Source organism: Convolutriloba macropyga, chromosome 2 (genome assembly GCF_964194025.1).
Source record: "Convolutriloba macropyga chromosome 2, txConMacr16.3, whole genome shotgun sequence".
In the NCBI taxonomy this organism is placed as follows: domain Eukaryota; kingdom Metazoa; phylum Xenacoelomorpha; order Acoela; family Convolutidae; genus Convolutriloba; species Convolutriloba macropyga.
In genome coordinates this window covers 26,856,362-26,873,041 of record NC_134469.1, presented here as the reverse complement: position 1 = coordinate 26,873,041, position 16,680 = coordinate 26,856,362, and the positions used below count along the sequence as shown (strand labels likewise).

At 36.0% G+C, this 16,680-nt stretch overlaps 1 protein-coding gene across 4 annotated transcripts in view; it reads right to left on the bottom strand.

The window, feature by feature from the left end:
• LOC142358577 (uncharacterized) overlaps positions 1 to 16,680 on the bottom strand; it is a 124,352-nt gene that overhangs the window by 76,265 nt on the left and 31,407 nt on the right. For 2 of the 4 annotated variants that reach the window (XM_075409997.1, XM_075409996.1), the window contains exons 2-10: positions 15,269 to 15,508; positions 14,819 to 14,958; positions 6,464 to 6,611; positions 5,879 to 5,911; positions 5,455 to 5,688; positions 4,896 to 5,128; positions 4,261 to 4,483; positions 789 to 943; positions 5 to 318 (exon numbers count right to left, since the gene is read on the bottom strand). In XM_075409997.1, the coding sequence (XP_075266112.1) occupies positions 5 to 318; positions 789 to 943; positions 4,261 to 4,483; positions 4,896 to 5,128; positions 5,455 to 5,688; positions 5,879 to 5,911; positions 6,464 to 6,611; positions 14,819 to 14,958; positions 15,269 to 15,464 (1,676 nt within the window). In that variant the 5' untranslated portion in view covers positions 15,465 to 15,508. Of the gene's footprint in view, positions 1 to 4; positions 319 to 788; positions 944 to 4,260; positions 4,484 to 4,895; positions 5,129 to 5,454; positions 5,689 to 5,878; positions 5,912 to 6,463; positions 6,612 to 14,818; positions 14,959 to 15,268; positions 15,589 to 16,680 lie in introns of those variants that run through there. The other 2 variants (XM_075409994.1, XM_075409995.1) reach the window with 2 other exon arrangements.

The following is a 16,680-nucleotide window of genomic DNA, read 5'->3' as shown; positions in this document are numbered from 1 at the left end:
TAACTGTTTTTTGTCCATTTTGGCCGACGATTCCAATACAGGGAGCTGATCCATAAACATGAAAGTTGCTGGGATCATGTAGAACGGTAAAAGAGTCTTCAACTTGCTTCTAATTTCCCTTTTAATGTTGACAATTGCAGTTGAGGAATCCCCGGAGTCTGCGGTCTGGAATGCTTTGGCCAGGATGACATAGGCCACAAGATACTTGTCATCCCCTTCGTTGCCTTCAGCTAATACCACACAATTCTCAACCATGGGCAGCTTGCTCAGCGCATTTTCAACGGCTTTCAGCTCAATGCTATAGCCTCGAATTTTCACCTACAGGTTAAGAGATAAAACTTTAGATAAACCCTCCGTAATTCAGTATATACTATCGGACTCTATCCCGGGCCGACCCCAGGGAGCATTGCAACACTGAACCATTGTAAATCCAGAGATTGTATTTAGGCTGTTTTATACTTGTGCAGATTATGATCATGTCACACTTTACACTGATCAGTGTCTTCTTCAGAGTAAAATTGTACTTCTGATTTTATCCTGCTTTTGATCTGTTCATAACTATTATCATACAACTATCAATTTCCTAGTACTTTCCTGGAAAGAAAAAAATTCATGATAGTTTCAGATATTGTAGATGGTTTGTGATCCCAAGGTTTGTAGTGCCTGCTTACCTACTAGTTTCAACTGAATAATGATGACTTAATTTGCCATGCCGAATTATTCAACCCCTACTTGAAAGCACTGTCTGTTGAGTTGATTTTTGGTTTATTTCTCGATTGAGATTTTACCATGGAGTCGCATCTTCCGCATATCTCCAGCTTGTTGTTTGCGAGCAAATATCCCCAATCTCCCGTGCGGTAAAGCTTGCTTCCAAAAGAGGCAGGAACGGTACTGGGACGGTCAATGAAGCGTTGCCTGGTCAGTTCCTCGCGGTTCAAGTAGCCTAAAGCAAACTTGATTGCTATAAGCCCTGATAATTGTTGCATTTGACGTATAAAATGAATAAGGAGGCTGTGTCTGATTGTACTACGCAATGTATTGGCCACCAGCTGTACTTTAACGAGTTCAATAAGTCAACATTTGTTCCGGGGAATGTGTTGGGAATGTCTATCGGAAATTAGCAACAATTTTAAAGAACATAGACGGCAAGTTACTGGATAATAACAGCGAAATATTCTATTGAGATCCCTAGTTAAAACTGACCACCGATACAAAAAAGCACCGATACAAAAAAGCTTAAAATCTTTCTTTTAAATCGCATTTCAGAAATATTGTTTTTGAATTTACATTATGAAATTAGATTTATTTAGCATTAATCAAACTATTAACCTAAAATGGTACACAGAGTGCAGTAACAATTGATTTCTTGCACACTGATGCAGCTGCTGAGTGGTAGAAGTCTTCAAAGAAGTCCCTCCTTGACTTCACGGCGATTGATCAATTAGTAATAGAAATCGAAGAGAACGACGAATTATAAAACAAGACAAGTGATGAGCTCAAAAATTTTCATGACCAAGTAAGAAAAACTAGACCTAGAATAACTAGGTATGGTTTTGGTAAACCATCTAGAAAAAAAGCGTTTCAAAAAGCTTAGTAAAACAGTCAAATTGCCAGCCGTGAACAAAAATCAACTGTCGAGAAAGCCAATTTTTGTTCAAACATCGTTTTCTCACTCCAATACAGTGGATAAATATCACGCCGGAAAAGCACTCGCTTTTTCGATTGACCTCCTTTTTCGACATGGCCAAAAATAGCGCACAAATTTGAATTTAACAGGGCAGGTCCTGAAGTATGGAAAAATTATAAATAACAATTCAAATTACGGCATGTTAAAAACCACAATCTAGAAAACGTTTTATACAGTTTTCTCAACAAATTCAAAATAGGAGAAAATTTTCACGCCGCAACAATATCAATCAATTTTTTTTACTGTGCGTTGTTTTGGCGGGTTCAAAATCATTGGCTTTAAAAATTGCCAAAATGTGTGAAAGAATGTGTAAACATAGTCAGTAGAACTCAGAAAACGACTCGAATATAACGGCTGAGTTTAGTGGCTCTCAAGCAAAAGGCGGCTTGATTTGCGACTTACTTCTACTTATATATATATATATATATATTTAAAGAAAAATCAAAAATGGCCTTTTATTTGGTCTTTAGTAGTAAACTGGTGCAAAGTCAGCAAAGTTAATTAAGTTAGCAACTTTAATTGTATGAAGGCTTTTTATATGACGTAAAAATCAAGCTCGAAATGGCTCAAAAATTGATCAAGCGACATATCGCATACAAAAGAATTGCTACAAACTTCGTTTGACAGCAATTAATAATAGGAGAAAAGGATAAGTAACGAATTAACGTAGCCGGCAGATGGCCGGAATAGCTGGGAAATAGACTTAAGTTTGATATAATAGAGATAAACTGATACAGAACTGATTTAGAAAAAAGATGCCGCTCAAAAAGCTATGTAAAAAACACTCAGCGACAAATGAAAAACGTTAAATTCCTTCCAGGGAAGCCTTTTTTAGGGAGCTTTATTACACATTTGAGTGCCTTCGACTGATTCAAATTAAACTTAAGTTTTAAACTGCAAATGTCAATTTATTGAGTGAGGTAAGTAGCGTATCATCAAAATGTAATCAGGCAAATCGCGCAAACGTTTTTGCTGGAGAGAGTGAGAAATGAGGTCACGCGCACAAAAGCCGGTAGTGAAAACAAGAAGCCATTCAGAGAATTTGACTTTTTCAGGTTTGCTTTGTGAACAAGGGTAAAGCGAAAAAAGAGCGTCAGATGACGAAACAAAAACCAATAACACCGCAATATAGCTCCACTCAGCCTACAGCTTTGCAGCTAAAAAAATTTTATTTTATTGTTCATGTTATAATTTTTTTCATAAAAACGAAAAATTATCTCGCATGGTTGAAATTCCAAATTAATAACATAGCTGGCAGATTGCCAGAAAATAGCCGCAATGGATTCGTAGATCGGCGGTCTAAACAAAACAGTAAAAAAGACAGACCAAAAAAATTTGTCTTTTCATTGAAGGCTGATCTGTTATATTTTGATTAAAAATCTGTATAAGTTATTGCTGCCTCTATTAGCTGACCTCAAATAACCTTCATTTAGAGTGACACACACCCATTTGACCTTATCTCTTTGAATTAAAGTAAATAAAAGTCAATTTCAAATTGAGGAAGTCATTTTTGAGAGTGAGGTAAGTCAAGTGTGATCAAAAATTTAATCACGCGCATGAACGAAAAAATTCGCTCCACTAAGAGCGAAAAATGACGTCACACATGCAGTTCAGTTGAAATTGCATGAACGAATGAACAAAAAGTGGCTGTGACGTCATATGGTCGTAACAAAAATCATGACGACGAAATAAAAAAACATAGCAGGACAAGTCCTGACGTACAATTCAAAGAATTTTCTTTGACTAAACAGAAAACTAGACCTAGAACTGACTATGAATGGATTGGAAAAATCATTTAGAAAAAATCCTATCCAAAAAATCGAAAAAACAGTAAAAATCAAAGTGAAATTGCCGCATGTGAACAAAAAATCACTACCGATAAAGCGAATTTTTGTTCAAACACCATATTCTCACTCTACTTTAAAATTAGAGCGAAAAAATTTCACGCCGCAAAACCACTCGTTTTTTCGCTCCATTTCCTGTTTCGGCGTGACCAAAATCACTACTCCAATTTGACTTCAAAAATCATGAAAATGTGTGAACAGATCTTTAAAAAAAAAGACAGCGCCCCAATACAATTCAAATTCTTTGAATTGTAAAAAAACCAAGAGAAGGCCAATAATAGCCCCAGCTATCGCTGTGCGGCTATTAATAAAATTTAGTTTGAAACTAATAGGTTAATATATGATTTAGTTTGGGGAAAAACTCTGGATGTCCGATAAGCGAACTCTCTCGTGTTTGCTATTATCTACTAAAAATTTATTACTTCCTGGGAACAATCGTTCTCAACCATTTGTTCAGCGGTCAAAGAACTACAAATTTTCACGCGTTTCTTTTCCTTTACGCGTTTTAATGATAAAAAATAATTTAAAAAACACTCATCCAGTTCTCCGAGCCGTAAAAATAGACTGCGAAACAACCTTTGCATTTTTTATTTAAGAAAACCGCTATGAGGCGTGTCAGTGAAAAATACCGTAAGCAGTTCTTAAGTTTGTTGATTTTAGGTTAAGTTTTCATTCACTGCTCATTCACAACAAAGCACGTTATTTATTCCACCGAATGAAATCATTAACCTCTAGCTAGTGTAGGTCCTCCGACGTAAATCTCTCCAGCCACGCCCACTGGCTGCAATTCCATGGTGTCATCGGAGAGGATTGCAATTGATACCTGATTGAATATTCTTCCCACGGGGCAGTATTTTCTCTCTTCTTCCTCTTCGTTCAGCCTCCACAGCGACAGATTCTCCATTGCCACGTCATGGCACTCTGATACACTGTACAAGTTCACAATGGTCGCCTGAAAACAACACATTCGTTTGTCATTGTTTCCATAGTCGTTACTTCGGGCTTCCATGTTATCGAAACCTATCGTTGTACAAAAATTGAACTCAGGCAAGTATATAGTGTTTTCAACGGTCAAATGGATGGTCTGCAGCTAAAAACGTCAGACGAGAACTGCTTCAACCGTTTTCTACGTTCAATGCTACGCAAATTTTTAGTGTATATAATCTCTCTTTTTTTTTACAGAAATCAAGAAATACTGTCTCAAATATTGTGTATTAAAATAGGGCATTGGTTTCGTAGTATTTTCCGAAAGGTGGTTCAGCTTTTAAGACGCTCGAGGTATTTTGAATCGGTTATTTAACTGCATGGAAAATGCTTATTATTCACAGACACTTTTCATTGTTATGAATGGAGAAGCTGCTAACATTTGGTATCTGTGCGACTGTCTTTTCGAGCAATTTAGTCGTGACAACCTCTCCGCATAGAACAATGTGTCTGAGACAGAGGCTGTCCAGAGGGGGAAGATTGCGGGCATTGATGATGACCTCCAAAAGAGAAGGGGTCAACAGCACCCGGGTGATCTTGTGCTTAATGAAGTAGAGAATCAGCTGTTTAGGGTCGTAGATTGTAGTCTCCGGAATTATGTAAAGCGTCTTGCCTAAAATAGTAATTTAAACACTGATTGAAAACTGAACTCTGAAGTGGTCTCCGCGATGCGCTGTGATTCTTTGCTAAATGTGCTGCGAATTACTTTCAGGCTCCTAAAATAGGATTTCCTGTTTTAGTTTTTTGATCCCCCAGGAGGTTTAGCCTTCAATATAGGTTGACTTTGCTCATAATGGAATTTATCTGTTAGATTTGCCTATTAGTTGTTGATTTAGTAGGTGAAAACATGTTAATCAGCTGAAAAGTATGCAGTACTAAAAAACCATACTTTATAGCATTTCTTTTGTTTTTGAGTCAATTCTATTTTGTCTTGCGTACCTTTGAGAAGAGGCCGAAGCATTTCCCAGACAAAGAACACATTACAAGCCTCCCTCTCTTCCACCTCATCAGAGTAGGGATAGTCGACATGTCTAAGGTTGTATGAGAAGACAGCTCCTCGGTGGGGACACAAGATGCCCTTCGGTTTGCCTGTAGTTCCACTCGAGTACACGGCAAATGCCAAGTCATCGTACTGCATTTTAGGAGGATTCCAAATGTATTGTACTGCATCACCTTAAAATGTGGGAGGTACTATTGTAGCATTCTACGTACTAATCTGACAACTGGGCTTCATCAGCCTGTACAGACTTTTCAATGTGATCAATAGTTCGCCATTTTGGGACAACAATAATAACTCACAAGAACAGAGGCAATGAAGCAAGTTAGTGATACAGTCACTTATCATGTAGATAATGATAGCTACCTTGACTTCTTTTGGGCTTGATATTGATGGAAGCTAAATAATACCGCTGTTTAGTACGCAGATATTAAACAAGGATTTCTGCGTCCAACACATGGATTCGGTTCCATCTGAAATTGAAATTAGTTCTTTTCAGTTCTGCAGCTTTGTTGGCGCGATGAGACTTTTGTCAATTAAGTTGGTAATAACTTTGCAAGCGCAAAAACACACTAAATAAAATTAAGGTATTTTTACCTTAACGGAGTTAAGGTAAACCGTTGATAAGGTAAAGTTAAGGTAAAGTTTACCTAATTTTTACCTTAACTCGAGTTAAGGTAAAAATTTACGTTAACTCTGTTAAGGTAAAATTACCTTAACTTTATTTAGTTAAGGTAGTGAGGCCTTACCTTTTCAGGTAAAGTTCTGGTAAAGTTAGGGTAGTTAAGGTGAGTTAAGGAAAGGCAAATCTACCTTAACAGTTAAGGTGACTTAGGATGTTTTTTAAGGTAAAATTACCTTAATTTTATTTAGTGTGAATCCTTGTATGCTTTGTACAACGCAATTAGCTTTGAATTCAATCGAAGTGCTGTAAACTTTGGCGACCCTTACCCCCTAACTCCTCGTCGATACCCCCATTGTCCAGCTCCTCTCTCCAGAAACCTTCATCGTCAATGATGAACAGTTTGCTTGTAACTCCACTTTGCTCCTGAATGCCCTTCATCTTTTCTTTGGCCAACTTCTCAGTTGTAATTATTGCCTAAAAACACAAACACTGCATCTGAGACGTTTCAATTAAAAAGTCATTTGGACTCATACGAGTAGTAAGTGTAGTGAGTGTTGGTTGTAAATGCGTGATTTCTGAAAAAACGCAGCCAGTTTTTGCATTGCGTCAGACGGGGAAGTTTTTCAATAGCCATTTCTACGCAAGTTTAACTTATGCCTACTGAAATTTGTGCCTTTCACTTTTTGATAATTAAAATTTCAAACATAACCGACTAAGGTTTGGCGAATTGCTCTCAAACGACCGGCAAGTGGTTGGCTTCGTCGGTAGCTAGCCACGGTTTAGTGAGGCTAGCTTTGGCTTGATTCGACTCGGCAACTTTTAGTTTTCTAGCCTTGTTAGTAAATAAATCAAATAAAAAACTGATATTTTAAAAATTTGCAAAATATTGCATATTTAAAATAAAAGCTTCTAGATATCGCAGTGAAAATGTTCAAAACTATTTTTTGTCTCTGAAGGTATGTCAAGTAACCCATCTTCAAGACTTGAAAAGCTTTGTTTGCCAGTAATGATCGTTAAATTCACGTAAAAGACAAAAATAATCAAAAAATTTGAAAACAATCGCAATTTTAGCAAGATCTTGCTAAAATTCAAGATATTAAAGTCTTCAAAGCCTTTCATTGTCTCAAGAGACTATTCATTATCCCTACTTCAAGCTTTAATTAATTTCACAGGCTCATAAGGATCCATAAACTTGAAACATGATAATAATTTACCGAAAATTTGAAAAAAGAACTAAATTTTTTATCAAAAAATTGCTAAGGCTGGAGTCATTAAAACACTGATAACCATTCCAAAACCTTTCGAAACTATACAACAGCTTAACACCAAGCCTTGGAGGAGGTCCCTCGTGTTGGAAAAAATGTTAAAAAAAACCCAAAAGATCTTTAAAAAAACTTGAAAAATTGCAAATTTTTTTTTAAAAATTGCTGATATTAAAATCTTGATGAACATTCCATTACATCAACAAGCTATGCAGTAACCTGTAATCAAACTTCAGAAGAGGCTATGTGGCTCTTGGGACTGGAGAAACCTAAAAACTAACAAAAAACTTCTCAAAAAACATGAGAAAAATGCTACTTTTATCAAAAAAATTATTAAAATTTGTCATATTAAAAACTGAAATCAATTCCATGGTAAAAAGAATTTTTTCAGTGTTTTATTATCAATCCCCAAAAGAAGTTTTCTGGCCTTTGCGTCTGGGAAGACTTAAATAATGAACATTAAATGTCAAAAAAAATGAAAAATTTTGTCAGAAAGATGCTAAAATTCGTAATGTTAAAATGTTTAAAACATTCCGCATCCACTAGAAACTATGCAGTAACCCACTAAGAAATCCTAGAGGAAGGATGAACAAACCTAGGACTGGTAAAACTCAAAAAATGACCAAAAATTTTCAAAAAGCATGAAAAGAATTGCGAAAATTAGTATAAAATTGCGTGTTTTTAGCTTTTCTTCGTCAGTAGCGACGGAGGGAGGGGGAGGGGTTCACCGGGGGGCTGATTTGGGTCGGGAAACAGTAGTGTATGGGGGCAACAGCGTGGTGGGGGCTGGGGGCAAAAGTGGGGGGGTTCAACAGTGGGGGTGTCTTCGTCTCTGAGAACCACCCTTCACACAATATAAACAAGTCTCCAAAACAGTTTGGGCTAAAACAGAGCTGAAAAGCTCTAAGAACACTTAATGCCAGCTGGGTGCTACCTGTTTATCCCGTTTTTGAGGACTAAAAGTCAAAAGCGTCAGACAAAAAATCGGTCAAGCAAAAAATCGCATAAAAAAGACTGACAGGACTGATATAATTGCTACAAACTTCGTTTGAGAGCAATTAATGAGGGGTTCTTGAATCTGCCCATTTGTTCTGCGGTTGGGACTGGGATATTTATTTAGCGGTTGGTACTCAAGAAACTCGAACGAGAATCGGTGATCCGCATTTGCACATATTGTTTCGACTCCTCTCAACCAAAAACCATCAGGATCAAAAAAAGGTGTGCTCAAGGAACAAAATTCGACATTTCGACCGCTCTCATGTAAAAACCTTCCACAGCAAAGACGATGTATTCAAAGTATGTGCTTGACGTTTGATGGTTTTTTCAATTAACGGTAATTTGAGGTGAAAAAACCAGTCATCAAAAAGTTAAATGATTTCTCGAAAGTTTTTGTTATGTTAAAAACAATTTTTTCAATTTTTTGATTGCAAACTTTAACAGCAGATTTTCTTTACTTGTGGACAAAGATTCACTCATTGCACATTTTTTTAATCGCCTCATCTTGAAAAATTTAATCGCCTCATCTTTTGGTCCGCCTTCTTCTCAATTTTTGAATTGCAGAGAATAAATATTACTTACTGAACAAAAAAATTTTAATCCTGCAACCAACTTTTTAAAAAATGTATTTTATTCACTCGTCATGTCTCTTCATTTATGCTGTTGAAAATCCCAATTTTTGAACAAACAATTTTGTTGATTAGCAAAAATTAATATGAACAGTTAGCAATCTAAAAAAAAAACGAAAAAAAAATTGAACCCCTCATAAAAATTTTAGCCTTGAATCAATTACAGATTTTCAAATTTTGGTGAACAAAAAATTAGTGATTCATTCCTCATGTCTCACATTAAAAACTAATATTTCTATCACAAAAAAAATTTAAAAAGCAAAAAAACTGTGGAACAACTTAGAAAATTTAACATTGAATCAATACAAGATTTTTGGTGACCTGATAATTGATTTACCCGGTGGTCATGTCTACCAATTTAGTCTTTTGAAGTTTAGAAATTCAACACTTTATGCTGATAAACCAAAAGAAATACGAACAATTAGCAAAAAACATCTAAAAGCTCTCATGAAATGTTCGACGTTGAATTAATGAAAAATTCCTGTGATCACCGTTGAAAGAATTTATTTATAAAACACTCCCAAATTAAAGTGATTCAGAAAACTTGCTCTATTTTAAAGTTTCCAGGTTGTTTGCGTATTTCATTATATTAATGGTAAATTTTAAAAAATGCCCTTTGCACGCCGAATTTATTTAAATGGTTATAAATACTTTACTAAATGCTTGCTCTATAAAAATTTAATTGTCTAATTTTTTTGCGGATAGAAATAAAGGTTGCCACAAGGTCCAAAGATAAAAGTTATCAGCAGAACAGAAGACTTTTTCCCAAAATTTATTTAACGTTTCAAAAATTGATGACTAAATCAGTACGTTAAGACTGTTGGGTGTTAAAACTGTTAACATTTTGGATCGAAGGTGTTTCAAGTTCCGGCTGTTTGCTCCACGATAATCTCGAAGTGAAGCCGTTAGTTGATGACAGACCTGGACAAAATATATAAACAACCAAATAACGTCGGGCAAATTGCTCTCAGACCACTGACGAGCGGTCGGCTTCGCGTGTAGCTAGCCACCGTTTAGTGAGGCTAGCTTTAGCTTGATTCGACTCTGCCTGAAAAAAACTGATATTTTAAAAATTTGCAAAAAATTGCAAATTTTAAAAGGAAAGTTTGCAGATTTTGCAGTCAAAGAAATGTTAGAAACAATTTTTTGTCTCTGGAGATATGTCAAGTAACCCATCTGCCAGACTTAAAAGGTTTCGTCTTCCAATAATGATCGTTAAACTCAGAAAAAGAAAAAATATTCAAAAATATTGAAAACAATTGCAAACGTTAACAAAATCTTGCTAAAATTCAAGACACTAAAATAAAGTTAAAAACTAATCCATGGCCAATAAAAAAGTTTTGAGTAATTTAGTATCAAACCCTAATGAAAGTTTTTTGACCCCTGAGGCTGAAAACCTGAATAATGACAATAAGAATTTTAAAAAATTCAACAAAATTGCAAGTATTTTAAAAAAAATGGTAAAATTCGTGATGTTAAAATCTTGAAAAACATTCCATTACACCTAGGAACTATACAATAGCCCATTGTCAAACCCTAGAGAGGGTTTCTCGGCTTTTGACGCTGAAGAAATCTAAACAACGACAAAAAATTTAAAAAAAAAACTTCAAAAAAATGCAATTTTTATCAAAAAATTGTTCAATTTGTGACATTAAAAAGATGAAAACTATTCGATGGCAAATAACATTTTTGGTATCTTATTATCAAAATTTTAAGGAGATTTTCTGTTCCCTTCGTCTGGAAAGATGTGAATAATGAAAATTAATTGTCAAAAAAATTGAAAAAAATTGCACGTTTTGTAAAAAAAAAAAATGCTAAAATTCGTAATGTTAAAATGTTGAAATCATTCAAATACCGCTAAAACCTATGCAGCAACATACTATCAAACCCTAGAGGAGCTTTAGTTGACACCTAGTGCTGATAAAGATCAAAAAATGATTAAAAAAATTGTGAAAATTAGTGTAACTTTGCGTGTTTTTAGCGAGTGGTTGTTCGTCAGTAGCTAGTCATGGGGGGGGGGGGTTGCACTGATGGGAGGGAGGCAACAGTGGGGTGGGGGAAACAGCGCGGTGTGGAGCAATAGTGGGGGGTCAACAGTTGGTGTGGCTTCAAACTTCAAAGAACCCCACCATAAGTATAAGTCTTCAAAACAGTTTGAGCTAAAACAGAGCTGAACGGCTCCAAGAGGACTTAATGCCCACTGGGCGCTAACTGTTTACCCGGTTTTGAGGACGAAAAGTCAAATGAGTCAGAGAGAAAATTGGTCAAGCGAAAAATCGCATGAACAAATAGACCGACAGGACTAATATAATTGCTACAAACTTCGTTTGAGAGCAATTAATCAAAGAAGGAAATCTCGAAATTTGATAATTTATTCTCTTCCGTAGAAACAACTGACGTTCGATGCAAACAAGATCATCTAAAATAGGAAAACTCTTTGATTTTCTTAATTATCCCCCAGACTAGAAAATTCCTTTGTCACGCACTAAGATAATTTGATTGTGATTTTCAAAGTAATGTGGATTTAAAATTTATGAGAACATGACAAACGACCATATTTTAGTTCATTTTTAGCATTGCATCTCAGATCTCTTTCTCAACGGCTAATTGTGATCAAATGTAGGTTAGCTTAAATTTCTGCTAAACACATTTCTTGAAGGAAACTTTTAGAGAAAAGTGTATGATCTGATTTCATGCCTTCCAAAACAAATTAAAATCAATTGAAAATTTGGTTATTTGTTCTGTCTGGGGAACAAATAAAGTAAGGGGTTTTCTTCTGGTTTATTGAACGTTGCTGATTTTGCTATTTTGCTCAGCAGTAGACTTTTCATGTCGAATTCTTTGATAGAATCAGAAAAACTTATTATAGAAGCCTAACACACGTGCTTAGGAAATTGGGTGAAAAAAATATTGGGGATATTATCGAGGATTTTCTAGTTGGCCGAAAGAATTTTCTAGAAATTGGCCGAAATCCTGAAAAAATAATTTTTCTCAATATTGTACGAGATAGTTGAAGCTCAACACCTCTTTTGATTTGTCTAGAAGGATTTGACTGGCTTTGCCAATTTTTGGCCAATTTCAGGATTTCAGGATTTCCGCGTATTTGGGCCCTTTATATAGATGAGGCAGAATTAATGTAAAACTGGCCTAAAAGGGTTGTATTGTCGGAAATGTATTTTTTGCAATATTAGTCGAGGCAAACAACTCTGCAACACTTTTGAACCGTAAAATTTAAATCCGATTAATTTTGGCTAATTTTGATCAAAAACTCGACCAAAAAAGGCAGATTTTAAATTGCTCTCAAACGAAATTTGTAGCTGTTTCATTGGACAATTTTTTGCTAGACTCTTTTTTCGTCAGAACCATCTGACTTTTCACCATCATCGTCAGAACCATCTGAGGAGGAGGAGGAGGAGGAGGAGGAGGAGGAGGAGGAGGAGGAGGAGGAGGAGGAGGAGGAGGAGGAGGAGGAGGAGGAGGAGGAGGAGGAGGAGGAGGAGGAGGAGGAGGAGGAGGAGGAGGAGGAGGAGGAGGAGGAGGGGAGGGGGAGACTAAATCGGACTGAGAATTTCAATAGTAGGCTTCAAATAACCACATTAGAGGTTAAGATATACCACTATTAAGGTTTAAAGTGAAAAATGGCACCAGTATCGGCGCAATTTTCATTTGACTTTTAGTATTAAATTGCCGTCAATTGAGTTCAGCTGCTTGATATTGTGATTGAGAGAGAGTTTTAGATCACGCGAAACGCAAAAAGTCAAGGGCGTAAAAGTCACTCGAAAAGTCAAAACCGTCAAGCAAAAATTTTGCATAAAAAAGACACACACGTTTACAATAATGCTATGAACTTCGTTCAAGAGCAGTTAATGAACGATTTTTTTTATAGGAGTTTGATTAAGTTCTATAAATTGCCTTCAAGGATATGTCTGGCAAAATTCCCATTGGATCCATTCTGTTTTGCCCCTCCCCCCAGCTCAGTGGGTATATATCTTTTACGTCCCCCAGGCGCACGTGCTATATTTTTACATAGTAACGTGCTATATAACAACATATAATTTGTAACCGGGGGGGCGTAAAAAACACTGGGTGGGGTGAAACAGAATAGATCCTTCCCATTTGACAAACGGGCGTATTGAAAACATAAAGAATCAAAGCTGAAGCATATTTCTCAATCGCATGGCAAAGATATCTGGCTTAAGCTTATGAAAACTAGTCTCTTTGAATACAGTGAAGCGGAGACACTAAAAAATGCCCTTAAACAGCAAAAATTTTTCTTCAGTTGATTTAGCACACGCTACTCTTAAAAATACTAATAGCACGCTAACAACATCACAGCAACCTAGTGCCCTCTGGGTTTCTCGAGTTTATTTCGTTTCTCAAGAAAAATTTAAATCGATCATGCGACAAAACCTTCACAAAAAGTTGCCCATGCAGAGACCATCTGGGCTGAAATTATTGCTTTGTGGTTTGAGAGCAACTATTTAAAATTTTGGACAACCGAATGATTTTTGTAGCTTGCGTCACCCTGCAGGGATAGTAGTGGGCAAATTTACTAGGGCCTGTAGATGATGTCTTTGGAATAAGCTACCAATATGATTTAAAGTAGAGAATGAAACCAACTTTTACGGGCTGTCCATTTGACTTTTACCAGTACATTGCCGCCAATAGAATTCAGCTGCTTAAAATTGTGAATCAGAAAGCAACTAACCACGACAACTCGTTTAGGACTCGATGAATTTTTGAGGCAGGTCTTTTTTAAATGAATTTTGTTGGAGTGAATTTGAAGCAGATGAAAATTGTTTAAAATTTGCGGTAAAAATTAGCAGTTGAATTGCTGAAAAAGTTTGAAGCGCGGATTTAATCAAAAGTGTTTTCTTTCATACTGCTATTCTTGAAAGCAAGAAATTGGGGTTTGATAAAAAAAACTATCCAAGAGGGTGAAATTTTTAATGAGCTATGATAATGATTTTAAAGTTGTCTTGATAGAGCTTTGAAATTTTTACTGCTAAAAATGGTTTTTAAGCTAATTTATATATATTCGAGCTATTGGTCGGATTCTAAAGGTATTTTAGTCAATTCGGTCCATTTTTGCCTTTTACTGCCTATTTGGGATTTTTGAAAAGATCCGTAAAGATAGTAAATTGTTTACGTGACGGAATGGTTGCATTTTTGTAGGTATCATTTAATTGGTCAAAAAATTAGACCAAAAATTGAAAAAAATTTCCCCGTTTTTGGTCAATTTCTTGTATTTTTTCATTCTCCTCAAAATATGAGAAGTTTGTGAGACTAATATATCTTGCCTAATTTAGTTTTCTTTATTATATGAAGAAATTGTTTTTTTTTCTACTTTTTTGATTTGCTAAAATTTCTAATTTCTTTGAAAGATTGTTTTCTTGTTCTAGGAGCTATCAGTTATTTCTTTGGCGAAGACGACTCTGTCGTTTTTGAAATTCTTAGGGCTATGTTTCTTCGATTACTGGACGTCTGAGAATTGAAGTTTTGATATATGGGGCTGATGCTTGACATTTGTTTTGACATTTGTTTTTGATTTTGTCCATTATTGCTTAAACATATATTTTATGGGTTTTAAGGATGGGTTTCGTTCCTAGTTCTTGTTCACATTTTCATCACAGCAGCTTGCCTCCAAGAACTTTACGATTATTAATACTTAAATGTAAGTTTAGGTTTCCATTTTAATGCTTTGAATCCGATTTCTTTGTTCAGACTGACTAATTTGTTATAGCGATTAATGATTTGTATATCAATCGTAGAAAGTATAAAGTATGATGGAAACCTTGGGAGTGGCGTCTTGTAACACTGAGACAAGAAGTGAGTCGGGGTTGCTCACGTCCAGAGGGAGATAGGCTCCTCCGGCTTTCATGATTCCGATGTAGCATGTCGGGAATGAGAGACATTTGGGTAAATAGATCACCACTAAAATTCAACATTCTTACATCACCAAATATGCAGTTTAATGTTTTCCTTTGGCGGCTCCGTCTTTATTTTAGCCCAGCCCTAGACTACCCGAAAAAATTCTGACCGATTAAATTTAGTGCTAAGCATTTCGCTTGCTCTGCAAATTAGATGTTGTCAAGTGATAGCAAAGAAATTGTTATCTCAGATCTTCTGTGAACAGTAGACAGCTTGATCTGTGAATCTGACTGTTCGATTTTAGTTTGTCTAATATAATGAATCTGTTACTGAAACATGTTGCTAGTCTTTTGAAGCCCATTTCAATTCTTACCCAAATCTCCTACAATGATGTTGGCCTCTATCTGGAGCCAGGCGGCTAGCATAGAAGAGTTGTGATCCAAGTCCTCGTATGTTTGGGTCATGCCCTCAAAGTAGACGGCTGTCTTGCCATAGTACTGTTTGCAGTCCCTAGAGAACCACTCGTGCAGACATCCGAGTGCCTCGTAGTTGGTACTCTCGCCTCCCATCTTTACTTTGGAGAGTTTGGTGGTGGTGGTGAGAGGCTTTATATCTGTGAAAGGAGGCATTACTGGAGAAAGCTACAAAGATAGTTCTTTGATGCACTTTGCAAGTTTGATCGACTGACTGTTGGTCAACTGGGTTTTAATTTAAATGAATTTTGAACATTTCAACCTCTTCATTCACTATTTGATTTATCGATAATTATGCTTGCTATATAGTATTCACTTTGATCACATTATTAACTGCTTATCGAAGCTTAGCGTAAGTTGTGAAAAGTCTGCAAATTTGTTTTGATTATCTGCCATGATTGCTTTTGTTTTTTCGCGGTCGACTTATTTCTTGATAGTTTTCATTCACGTGATCGAGGACTGTAAAGCCCCTCCCTTCTCATCCAAGGGGACTCGTTGTCTACAACCCAAATCGACCTGCAAAGTTGAGATCAAACAGCAGTTGTGGTTTAGGTTAACCTCTACAATTAATTAGTTTAGTTTTGAGTTTTAAATTCAATTTTTAGGTATAATAAGTTTCAGTATAAACTTCGGGTTATTTTTAAACCGAATTTTGAACTCGTAATTCCCAATGCTACTGTTTTCTTCCAGCTAAAATTAATTCAATACGTTTATATAGGCTTGCAACCCCTATGTAAGCAAATTTGGAAATTTTTTGATGGCTGCAATTTTTTTTAAATGTCTTGAAATTTTCAATGATTAAAAAAAACTATTTGTGGAATGTTTACAACTATAACAATTATCAACGATTTGTGCAGTATTCAGGTGTTAATACGCTGCTCAAGTTACAAACTTAAAGTAAAAAATTAATGTAGAGTGATCTGCAATTGGCCTTTTGGTTTTTACTATTAGATAGATATTATAGGGTTATTTCTTTTTTCGCTTGTTGACCAGGTCAAAAGAAGCTCTTGAGAGAATCTTGTTGAAAAGCGGTTATCAAGCTCAAGCTTGCAGTTTTTTATTGGCTGATAATTATTGAAAATGAAAAATCAAGCACTCAGAGAAACTTAATAAAAAAGCACTTCTCGCTTCCACTGGCTACTGTTCCCAGGTCGAGGTGGCCAGACCGAAGTGACCTCTGATCAGACAATCTTCGAGTGAGCACATGTTCTTTGTTCGCTCGAATTACATGGTCTGGAAATGGCTTCGAGGTCATTATTGTCTGATCAGAGGAAAAATCAGTGTGGGTGGGTCTGATCAGAGGTCACTTTTT